At 40.9% G+C, this 12,243-nt stretch overlaps 1 protein-coding gene across 1 annotated transcript; it reads right to left on the bottom strand.

The window, feature by feature from the left end:
- Positions 1-32: 32 nt before the first annotated feature.
- LOC117477433 (DDRGK domain-containing protein 1-like) lies at positions 33-4,190 on the bottom strand. The gene is made up of 8 exons (XM_034124095.1): positions 3,936-4,190; positions 3,025-3,174; positions 2,452-2,573; positions 1,701-1,802; positions 1,493-1,615; positions 1,378-1,416; positions 1,193-1,298; positions 33-407 (listed from the first exon to the last, which is right to left on the bottom strand). Exons 1-8 carry the CDS (start codon positions 4,021-4,023, stop codon positions 247-249), a joined length of 891 nt encoding a protein of 296 aa, XP_033979986.1. The 5' UTR covers positions 4,024-4,190; the 3' UTR covers positions 33-246.
- Positions 4,191-12,243: the final 8,053 nt, after the last annotated feature.

The following is a 12,243-nucleotide window of genomic DNA, read 5'->3' as shown; positions in this document are numbered from 1 at the left end:
AGACCAAACTGAAAAGATGTGACAAAGGAAACTCTTTAACTGTATCTCAGTTTATACGTTGATCGGTTTCTTTATTTTGTGTATGTTCATTTTTGGGTGGCTCAAACAGGTCCTAGTCTATATGCAGACTGACACGCACTGGTGTGTTAAGGCTGCTGGCCCGTACCTGAGGAACAGTCTAATATGATGAGCATTCTCCAGCCTCATGAAGACTGGTCCAGATTTCCTGAGGCCCTTCTGCGGCCCTCAGGCGCTGCTGCGGCTCTCAGGCGTCAGGTTGATGAGCGAGTTGCTGGCCTGAGCGAGCTCTGTGATGGACACTCTGCCTCTCTTTTTCATGAACTGAGCCACTGAGTCCAGCTCGTCTGGAGTGATGGAGATAAACTTCCCTCGGTCATCTATCACTCCTGCAGGAAAAAAACCACATGTCATGTTATAGAGGAGACAGAAGGATCAAAGGTCACTTCAATGTGTGGTGCAGCATTGAACTATTTGTGTACGCTGATGACCCATTAACCCTTGAATGGTTTGTGTATCCTGGGAGGTATGGTCATTTCACAGGCTGTGTCCATGTGTAAAATGGCTCTAATAACAGTCATATTGGTGTATTAAGATAAGATAATAAGTACTTTATTGATCCCAATTTGGGAAATGTTTGCGTTGCAGCAGCATAAAAAGACAAGGCATTGTACATTAGAGAAATTAAGACTAGAAATAAACAATCCAAAATGTAAACATCTCAAATAGGAATAAAATAGCATTAAAGAAAGTAGATGATAATGGTATATAATGGTGTATTCATGTGTAATACGGGTGTAATGTAAGAAAGATAAATCAATTCATGTATTTAAAGTAGTAAACTAAAGTATTTATATGCGAATGCCAATTTAAGGGTTGATAAAATGTCAGAAAAGCAGTACAAAATGCTGCTAAAAATGACTCAAATTAGGGGGAAATGCCTTAATGTTGTGTGTGTGTGCGCGTGTATGTCGATGTGGGTCTAAGAACAAAGTCACCACCATGTAATATGGGGGTAGTATTGGTGTTACATGGGTGTAATAACGGAGTAATATTAGTGTAATCGGGATGTAATGTAGGAAATAGCAATCAATTAAATTTCCAGACTATTTGTATGTGACTGCCCGAATAAAAAGCTCCCGTCGCTATGGTTACCGTGCAGCTTCAGACTGACCTGTCAGGGAGCCCTGAGCCAGCAGGTCCTGCAGTCTGCAGATGGCGTCCTGCGTCCTCATCCCAAAATGAGAGGCCAGGTCCTCCAGGAGAACCACCTTGGAGCTCTGCGGGAGAGGACACACTGTTAACCCTTTAACCACTGGACACTACCAGCTGTTTGGGGAAAAGGTCTGCAGCTCTCACCTCGATGTGCTGGATGAACTCTTGCAGCAGATTTCGAGACTAGTAAAGAACATGGAGACTTGTTTAGAACAGAGAACCAGAACGTGAGAAGGATGAGAGCTCAGCAGTGTCTCACCTGGTCTTCAGAGAGCTGCTCCTCCTCCCCCTGCTCCTCCACGGTGAAGGAGGCTTTAAGCTTTAAGTACTCCTCCTCCTCCCGTTTGTCCTGCTCCTCCTTAGCCCGCTGCTCCTCTTCCTCCTAAATAAACAGCAGCACAGAGTGTCATGATCTGCTTGTATTTACACACAGGATGGGGGGGCTGGAAAGAGGACTGCTAGTGGACCTGTTTGTGCTCCATCTGGCGCTCTTTCTCGTCCTCCTGGCGCCTCTCCTGCTCTCTGAGATCCTGCATCTTCTTCCTCTCCTCCCTCTCTTCCAGCTCCATCTGAAGACAGGAACACAAGATGACAACGCTGCACAGCAAACACACATTTGTAGATGTCTTCATTTCTACTGTACATATTACAATAATAATACTTATAACAAAGAGAAGCAAAATAAAAAAAAATGTCAAGGTATACAAAAAATAAATTCTCAAATCGTTTCCGTCATGTTCAAAAGGGGGAAGAAGAAGCTTAAAAACGTTTCTGGTCCCCCTCTAGCGTACATTGTTCATGAAAATAAAAGTTGAGGTCATCGTCATCAGCGTCCGTTATAAACAAATCATTTCTTTCTACAAAACAACCAAAAACAAATAACCCTTACAACGACAGCAAGCATGAGTTCACAGGTCCTGCTCAGAACCATTGAGGATTTGGTTTCTAAATAATTGTTTTAGTTTAGATTGCACAGTATTTCAGCTCATCATTACAGTTATTCCACAGATGAACACCTTCTGTTGTGATGCAATGAAGTTTGGAATTTGTTCGTATGGGTGGTTTATTGAAAATGCAGTTTCCTCTCGACATGTGTATGTTTTCTCTCCGTGTGAAAAGTCCCTGGACAATTGTTGATTTGCGGCTTTGAACATAATTTGGATAGTTTTATAGTCAACCAGGTCTTGTAGCTTTAGTGTTTTTAGTTTGAGCCCCCACCTCTCTCTGGGCCTTCTTGGCCTGCTTCTCCTCCAGCTTCTTCTGCTTCTTGGCTCCAACTTTGGCGGTGGGCCCGAGGTTCTGCTGCTCTTCTTCCTCTTCTTCCTCCACAAGCTCCTCCTCTGGAATCAAAAGCAGTCTTGTTACATGTTTGTTTAAATCCTACTTTACATGCAATCTATCAAGTAAGCAAACAAAAATACAACTGTTCTTAGCTCCAGGTCTTTACACAGTAAAGAAAAGATAGTAATACATATTATATTATAAGCCTCTACATTTGAAAAACGCAACCTTTAAAGGGTCATTGTTTGAAAAGATTGACATTGTTAAACTGGTAAACCACAACCCTGTGTTTATTTTGTTTCAGAAAGGTTTTGGGGCAAACTAAATAATTCTGATCATAAACAAAGTCCATATTTTCAGTGTGATAAATAAGCATGAGAAATGACTTGAATGAAGAATGAGTCAGTCCAATATGATGAACTCCAAAACAAGCTGAGAAGAAGCTCATATTGAAACAATAAAACACATTTAGTTTTCTCATTAGCATTACTACAATACTGATTCGTTTACCATTTTCTACATCTTCTCTCTGTGGTCGTCTGTTGGCCATCGACGCGGCGAGGTTCCTCCTTCTGCGAGGCATACCGGCCCCTCGCTCCTCTGGGGCCCGCTGACGGGGCCCTGCTGCCCGGACCACATCCCTCTGCTGTTCCTCATCAGCTGACAACAGAGAGGGCACACAACACGTCAAAGCACTGCCTTGCAATACCCATCAGGCATCAATACCCTGAGATCAGGCACACAGCAGGTACTCAAGTACTGTACTTAGGGACGATTTTTGAGGTACTTATACTTCCATTTTATGCTACTCTGTACTTCTAATCTACTACATTTGGCAGCCAATATTGTACTTTTTTTAATCAATTTTTTACTTTATTTTACAAAAGAAGTCACTAGTTTATATATTCAGATTATAAAGATAGTACAAACAAAAAAAAACACTATGATATCAAATGATAAATTAAGATATCCAGCAGCAGTATACAAAGTAAACACATTAGCATGATTCATTATCATCCAATGTAAATCAATTATTCTGAAATGGGACGTTATGCACAATACGTACTTTTATTTCTGGTACTTTAAGTATATTTTGATGGAAATTATTTTGCACTTTTACTTAAGTAAGATGTTGTATGCAGGACATGTTTGTAACTAAATATTACACTGTAGTATTTCTTATTCAGGGACAGATAAGGCAGCTTCAGTTGGCCCTCTGCGGCCTCCGTACTTAATGGCGGAGTGACAGCTGTGAGCTGACGTTGCCAAAGTACATGTAACTACAGCGGGAAGTTTAGCTTACTGTTTCCTCTCTATTACATTTTGAATAGCAGTGTTTAATGAAAAGGTAAACGCAACACTTAGTTTAGCAGCAGACAGTTAGCTTTCCGGTGTGTTTAGCTAACATGGAGGTCTCTTACCTTCCTGTGTGCTCCCTCGCACCTTCAGCGCAAACACTATCAGCACAATGAGGATAGCAGCAGCTATCAGGTACACCGCTATGTCCATAGCTGCGAGATTAAATATATATATTATTGGCACATTTATTTCACTCTCAAGCTCAAAAGTGTTGGTGAGGCATGTAGCTGTTGTTGTTCTTCTTCTTCTTCTTCTTCTTCTTCTTCTACTATTACTCCTTCTTCTACTATTACTCCTTCTTCTACCAATATGGTCTAGCTGCGGCCACAGACAGTACACGACACTACACGACACGCCCACTACACGACACGCCCACCTGACACGACACTACGGTGGCTGAGAGACATTACCGTACATGGCAGATTAAAAGCGAATTGACGACACTGATTATTATTGAGATCGTACATGGCAGATTAAAAACGAATTGCAAATGTTATTGTAGCATTTTAAGCAACTATTAGGCAAATAAATTAATAACCTAGTCTATCCGTTTGAGACACAACAGTATAACTTTCAACCCAAATCATTTTGTCAACAAACGGTGGTTTAGTCAACTTTTTTTTAATATATAAAATAGGTATTAATGAGATGATCTATTGATTATGTTTGTCTAACTGCTACACATGTATTTTATACATAAATGTAGATATTTGTGAACATCTAGATATAGTTGTTAAAGGTTTTAAGATATACATTATCACATCATGGGGTCATTAAGGAACAAATTAGGAGGGCCAGTCAGGCCACTAATGAGCTCAATCATTCACATGTATTATTATTACTTTATAAATTAAAAGTACTAGGGGTCTATTACAAAACCTTTGAAGGAATCGCATAAATTAAAATAAATGTATGGCAAGTATGATCAAATTAACATAATGTCAAGATATAGCCAATAGACAATCAACATGCTTTGAATATAAAGGAAGAAGAACAATAAACAGATGAACATTTAGGTTTTATGTGTAAATTGTGAACAAACCATCTTAATACAACTGGCAGTCTAAGACAGCAAACTAAGCTTCTTTAACTGCTGCTAGAACACTGTTTTACCATGGGGTATTTCTAACAAGACCAAAAAGATATACAAGGCTTCCAAAACAGAAGAAACCAACTCAATACAGTATTTTAATTTCCTTCAAAACGACAAAAGCACTAATAAAAACCAAATAACAACATAAAGGAAAAGTAATTGAAGTGGTTGCCTGTTGTAAATACCTTGGTATCTGGCTTGATGATTGTCTCTTCTCTAATAAGTCAAAGATATGTTTACTGTATATTATAAAAATGCTTGTCATGTAGGCATACTGGAGATGGGAAGGTTTTAGTCAGTGTTGTAGCTGAGATTCTTACCGTTCCAATGATGTATTAATAATAACTTGGATTTATATAGCGCCTTTCATGAGACCCAAGGTCGCTTTAAAAAGAACAGGAGTAGAAACAAACATAACTAAAGGCAGTTAGACGAACAGTTAGACAGACAACACAAATAGATTTGGGGCCAAAGACCTTGGCAGACTTGAGGGCCCTTTTGAAGGCGTCAAGCGTGGGGATGTTGCAGATCTCCGCAGGGAGAGCGTTCCAGAGAGTGGGGGCTGCCATACTGAAGGCTCTGTCCCCGAAGGATCGCAGGTTGGTGCGGGGGGCCAGAGTCTGAAGACCGCAGGTTCCGGGGTAGGGCATGTGGGAATTGTATTGATTTGATACAAGCAAGCCAGTGTTTCATTGTGTACTTTCAACTACAGTATATGGTCCGGCAAGTTCAGCATGCACTGCATTCACTGTGATGAATATACAATAAGACACTGATACCGTTTTCCTCAATGAACATTTATTGAACAGAACATCATGTGAAAAATGTTCCTTTTTAGTTGTAGGCTACAAAAACAACATGTTGTGGTTTTGCGCTTTGACATCAAAATGTTGGGGGCTGTGGAAATATTGTGCCATGTTGCTGCAGCAGCCGGAGCCATCACTGGAGCGGCCGTCGGAGCCATCACTGGAGCGGCCGTCTGGGCCATCACTGGAGCGGCCGTCGGGGCCATCACTGGAGCAACGGCCATCACTGGAGCGGCCGTCGGGGCCATCACTGGAGGAGTCGTTGTGGTTGCTGGGGCCGCTGCCAACGTAGTTGGATGTTCAGTGCAGCAGTTTTTAAAGTGACTAATAAACATCTCCTTTCTCCCAATGATTCTTGGGCAAAAGCCACAGTGATAATGGCTGCTGGCCACACATTTGAGATGGCATTTATAAACATTATAACCTAAAAAAAAGAGACAGAAAGTGGTTTAGAGGATTCTAGAAACAAACCAACATGAATTTCTTGTAAATATGCAATTTGAAACAAGGTGTTTGTGCGAGAGCAATAAATAATCATGTCACCAACAATAATATTTTTGCCTATAAACTGATTTTTTGCAGATTGAATGTGTGATTATGCTCATATTGTGCCTACCCCAAATAAGGATATTTTTCCAGCATTATTAACACTTCATAACCTGAATATAAATCTAATTTTTAATGTTCAATTTATAATTCAAAATGAATTTACACCAAGGATGTCCTGGGGCACAGAAATAACACATGTATCCATAATGTGTGAGGCATTAAACACATCTAACAAGTAACAAGTAATGTAATGTGATGAAGTATACAATGATCATATAGAATTATAGATGTACTTACCTCCATATTTCACAAGTGCCCTCTGGTGGCTCTGCAAATGAGCCATCAGACCAGGGTATGACCCGGTCCTTTCACAAAATGGACACTGGAAGGTGTCCGAGTCCAATTTGTTGAGCTCTGGGCGTGCTCCATCACGGAGTGTTGTGTTGTTTGTCTATAGGTGAATAAAATAGAATACAATTTCAGTGACTTTAATATTGGAAATAGTTAACTCCTTAAACAAGCAGCAATGGACTGGCCTGTATAATCCTATGGGACAAAGCTGGTCATACTTCCTCACTTTCAGAAGGTAACCCTTTAACTGCCAGCGCCACCATTTGGTAGAGCACATTTTGTGTCTTGATATCTTGTTGAAAAAAAAAAAAGTTTAACTCCATCTGATTCAGCCAGCTCTACCTTTTTGGTTGACATGTTATGCACAAAACAACCTCTAGATGTCACTGTGGTTCGAACAGAAAGCCCTTCAGCTAGTTTAAATCTTTATATATACGGTCTATGGTTTAAATGTCAGGCCTACAGCATGGCCACAAACCCCATCTAAAAACAGAGGCCTTATTGCATCCACCTGGGTTACTTGGCTCTACCCAATAACTATATATCATTTAACTTTAAACCACACTTAAAATAATAATATAATTATACATATGTGCATGTCAGTATAGCAGCTAATACATGTTTTTTTTTTAAAACATTCAAATGTGAAAGACACCTTCAATGAATATTTAAAATCAGATTCTTGTAAAAATGCGAGTACATGCATTGTTCCATCTGTCAAGCTAAAATATATACATATATCTTAGCTCTTAGCTTGACATGCTAACTGAACGAGCATGTTCAGTTAGCATATATGCTAACTGAACGTCGAGCATGTCAAGCTAAGAGCTAAGATATATATATATTTATATGTATTCCATTCCTTTACATTTAATATTTAAAATACAAATTAGCTAAATAAACATAATTACACTGCGCTAAACAGCCACATCGACAAACAAACGAGAACCTAAATAGTATGTAATTATATCTAAAACCACAATACGTTAATTACCTGTACTCGGTGCGCCATATTGTTTGTCTGTTCTCTGAACCTCATGTCTCTTTAAATATCCTTGCATCAGCGTCAGTGTCGTCAATTCGCTTTTAATCTGCCATGTATGGTAATGTCTCTCAGCCACCGTAGTGTCGTGTCAGGTGGGCGTGTCGTGTAGTGGGCGTGTCGTGTAGTGTCGTGTACTGGCCGCGGCCGCAGCTAGACCCTTCTCTCTTCTACTGTTATTTTGACGGCAGTTGGCAGCTTTTAGGTGCCTTTACCGCCACCTTCTGGAATGGAGTGTGGATCAGCACTGTATGCTGTTCCCCTAATTCCTTAACATAACCCCTGTCCTTTTTAAAAACCTAAATACTGCCCTGTATGCTACATCCCCTGAACTCCTTCGCAATATCTCGATTATATTCAAATCTGTTTGGTTTCTGTTCAGTGCTTCCTTTAGTAATACACGTTATTGCTGGTATTGTGTCTGTTTTGTCATTGCCACAATATTCACATATATCTGATGTATGTTTTTTTCATAATGAATAATGCTCCTTTGAGACCAAATCTCATTTTGGAAATGATGTCCTCCTCTTTCTTACTGCTGTTGACTTCTCTTGTTCTCATCTCTCGTGTTTTTTGGGTTGTGTAACCATTAGCCAATCACCAACCAAGGTAACACCAACCACCAACCACCGTATCACCTGAATCTCCTCCTAGAGCACCATTGTGTTATTTTTAAGCAAATATCTCTCAGAGGGGCGTGGCCAGCTGCAGCACATTAGCATTTAAAGTCACAGACACAGAATCAGCACTTTTGGAACAGGGCTGAAACAGAGGGGATTATGGGATGCTACAATGATCTGTTTGGTGTTTCAGCAAAACACTTCAGAGACATGTTCTGTATATATATGAGACCTATAATATATTGTTGAAAAAGAGGATAATAGAGGACCTTTAAGATGGCCTAATTTAGCTGTGAGTTTGAGTACAGACGCAGTTAAATCAGTAGCCTCCTGTATCTTTAACAAATCAAATGGAAAAACATACAGTGCCTTGAAGGGACATAATCTGAAAAAGTATTTTGGTTCTACATCAGCAGGAAAAAGTATTAAATGACTTCAAATAATGCAACCTTTGCAAATATAAGACCTACTTCAGCAAGCAGTTTATTCTGTTCCCTTGAAACATGCAGTGCAGTGTGCACTCACTAGGAGGCAGACATGCAGCACGTCCCCACAACACACTCTCTCTCTCTCTCACACACACACATCATCCATCGAGTCAGAGGGAAGGTCATGCTCACTCCAATAAATCACACCAGAAATAGCATCCACTACTGCATAGTGATTATACAATATGTACAGTAACGTAGTAAAGCAAACACTACAAAAGGAAAGAAGACGTCATGGATAAATGTGGAAATATGTGGCAGAACACATTCATTTAGGATTGTGCGTCATAAAAAAACCACTGATGTGATAAAGGTTTACAAACTACACAGAATAAACTGACGTAATCTAAATGAAGGGGGTATTAACAATATTTCTGCAACCATCAATTACATACAATTTGATTTGATTGGCCAATTTTAATTTGCTGATAAATGGGGTTTGAACAGAAATACTTGTAAGTGGACCTTGAGAGGTCACATTCTACACATGAAAATATGCCTCACAAGAGCCAGGACATTATCAGATACAACACTGAATCTCTCTGTGATAACAGTCACATGTTTCTTAGAGAGATGTGTGTACAGGTTGAAAGAATGATGGAACAACATGAAGTTTAGGTGGTAGGGGCCATTTTTGTTGATAGGAAAGAAATGAACATGTTAAATGTGTAATGAGCTCATCATCACGCAGCATGCCTGAATGTGGGACAGAAAGCAGTGGACTTGTTGTCCGCACGTGCAGCAGGAGCTGAAAGAATGTCCCTGTCAGCACTTTTCAGAGAACAGCAGTAAGAACAGAGGAGAAGAGAGCAAATGAAAGTGAGGACGAGCTAATCGCTTAATCCCTCTCTCTCCCCCAGGAGAGTGGGCTCCACTGGGTGTGACGGTACTTTTCCGTCAATGGTGACATCTGGAGGACACAACCTCCCAGTCTGAGACTGTGTGTGTGTGTGTGTGTGTGTGTGTGTGTGTGTGTCTGTGTGTGTGTGTGTGTGTGTGTGTGTGTGTGTGCGTGCGTGTGCGTGTGCGTGTGCGTGTGTTTGTGCGTGTGCGTGTTCTGTCCTCCATGTGGAAATGTTTTGTTGCTACTAATAACATTTTTCATGCTGGAAAAATGCCTGTGTGTGTGTGTGTGTGTGTATTTCAGGATCTTCACTCCAGTTCATGTTCTGACTTCTCACACTTCAGGCCCCCCAGCACACCTCTGCTCCGAATAGTGTCTAACTGTGGGTTGTAGCTGTGTATTTACTTCCAGATAAGCAGATAATACAGATAACATGTGGCCACTGAACCCATTGTCATGACACCCTGCCTGTCAGAAGCTAATTTATGGTATGCAAAGAATGTATGTGAGGCTGAGACGGTCTAAAGTTGAAGGTGAGCCCTGGAAGGACACTGCACTTGCCGCAGTCCTTATTTCCTGGTTTACGGCTCAGGTGATCTACTGTGAGGCGGAGCTACTGCAGCTCCTCATGTGGGACAGCCCTGCAGAGTAAGGCTGCATCACACCGTAAGAAGCGATTATGGGAACATGAGTGATGTCCCCGGTCTCAATCCTCTAGAGGTCAGTGTGACCTCAGCTGCACGTGAAGCGCACAGAATGATTTTCAGCAGACTCTGCAGGTGTAGTGCTGTGAATGTAGACATGCACACAGAAAGAGGAAGTAGTAATAAGGAGGGGGCTGGACGGAGAGGAGGAAAGCGGAAGACAGGAAGAGGGGCAAGGTGACTCCTGCACACGGTCACAGGGAATGCTTGCATCACACATTATTGAGATGAACAGCTCACAGGATTAAGTATTCCCTGAACACAAAATGAAACACAAAGGAAGTTGGTTTGTTACATAGCTTAGCTCCTCATGATGTGATCAGCCTTGAGTAAAGAAAGGTTCTTATATTTGTCATGTTACACCAGGGTTGACAAAAAAAACGCTTATTTTAATTACAATAGAATAAAATATGACTGAAAAAAAATAGTACTTTTACAGATATACCTAGAGATACTTTGGTGTATAGTGTGAATAAAGGGCAAGAAGGAAGCATAGTCATGTGCAATGTGTCAGGTATGCTATGTCAGGTATTCATGGTGGAGATCAGTGGGGTGAACAGACTTTGGTTTTAGTTTGCGACCTATTATACTAGAGTAGGGTGGCTGGTGTTCTACAGCGTCTCAAACTCTTCTGTCGTTGGATTTATATAGTCATCTAAGTTATTCAAAGACCGATCAAGCGCATAAAGCTTTGACAAGCCTAACTACATACAACACGCAATACTTACCAGAACTGCAAAATATGGTGTGGATCCATCATACATTGGAGAACTTATACACCAATTGATGTCGTAGTCCCAATCATTTGGCCAATTAATTTGTACTTTAATACATCCAGAAGGTTGCCATGGTGTTGTATTTTTAATCAGTCGGCACATTGTTGTAGCCAAATGATGTAAAAACATGTAGATGACGCCTCACATGTCACTGTACGGCTAATTTAATTCCATGTATTCATACGGGTTGTTTTGACATTAACGATATGAGTAGTTCTTCCACCTCTGTGTAGAAGTGACATGCTGCAGCGTGTTTGTAGTAACGGGTGAGTAGAAAGGTGAAGGGCAGGCTGCGGGGAGGGGGGGGGGGGGGGGGGGGGGGGGGCTGTCCTCCTGTTTGTTGACACTATAGTGCAACAGATTTGTGATCCGTATAACAATGACTTCTCTGTCGTCACAATCATCACATCTCCTCTGTTGGTTAAACAGATAAAGCCCTGTACGGTACACAGGCTTGGGGAGTAACGGATTACATTGACCAAGATTACTTAATCAGGATACAAAAAAAAGGGGGCCTATCATGCAAAATGCACTTTTGCATGATAGGTACGTCTTTTATACATGAATATGTGTCCCCGGTGTTCCAGGGAACTCACCAAGTGTCAGAAAACACAACCCTCTCTATTTTCCTCCATACCCAAATCTCTAAAAAAGGGGCTGCAACGGATCTGATAAAAACTGATCCAGATTTGAACACTTTCCTGACGTCAGGAAAGTGGCGCTACGGCTATTGGGCCAACTCCACCAATCAGGAGGAGACAACCACGGCATTGCCGTTCGAAAGTGCTGGAGACGCTGTAGTAGGCTACATATGCCAGGCCTCTAGATGGTGCTGTTGCTCACAGAATCAACCCTTGCAAAAACAGAGCTATAAATTGTCAAATTGAGCGAAATGAGGCATGGCTAAAATGCATGATCTGTTTGGTATTTTGAAAAAAAAAAGTATAAATATGCCTTATGGTCCTACACTATATTATTCAATATACACTATATTATTCAAATATAGCATGATAGGTCCACTTTAAAGGTAGGGTAGGTAAGTTTGAGAAACCGGCTCGAGATCGCTAGAATTTGAAAATACACAACCGGAGAAAATC

Source organism: Trematomus bernacchii, unplaced genomic scaffold (genome assembly GCF_902827165.1).
Source record: "Trematomus bernacchii unplaced genomic scaffold, fTreBer1.1, whole genome shotgun sequence".
NCBI classification, from domain to species: Eukaryota; Metazoa; Chordata; class Actinopteri; order Perciformes; family Nototheniidae; genus Trematomus; species Trematomus bernacchii.
Note: the sequence above shows the minus strand (reverse complement) of the source record. Positions and strands in the feature narration are given on the sequence as shown.

What these genes read in the sequence shown, in the direction of transcription:
- LOC117477433 (XM_034124095.1), bottom strand. Translation starts at nt 4,023, where the DNA reads ATGGACATAGCGGTGTACCTGATAGCTGCTGCTATCCTCATTGTGCTG. An exon ending in GCGAGGGAGCACACAGGAAG is followed by an intron (nt 3,175 to 3,935) that starts GTAAGAGACCTC and finishes CTCTGTTGTCAG; the next exon opens with CTGATGAGGAACAGCAGAGG. An exon ending in AGCAGCTCTCTGAAGACCAG is followed by an intron (nt 1,417 to 1,492) that starts GTGAGACACTGC and finishes GTTCTTTACTAG; the next exon opens with TCTCGAAATCTGCTGCAAGA.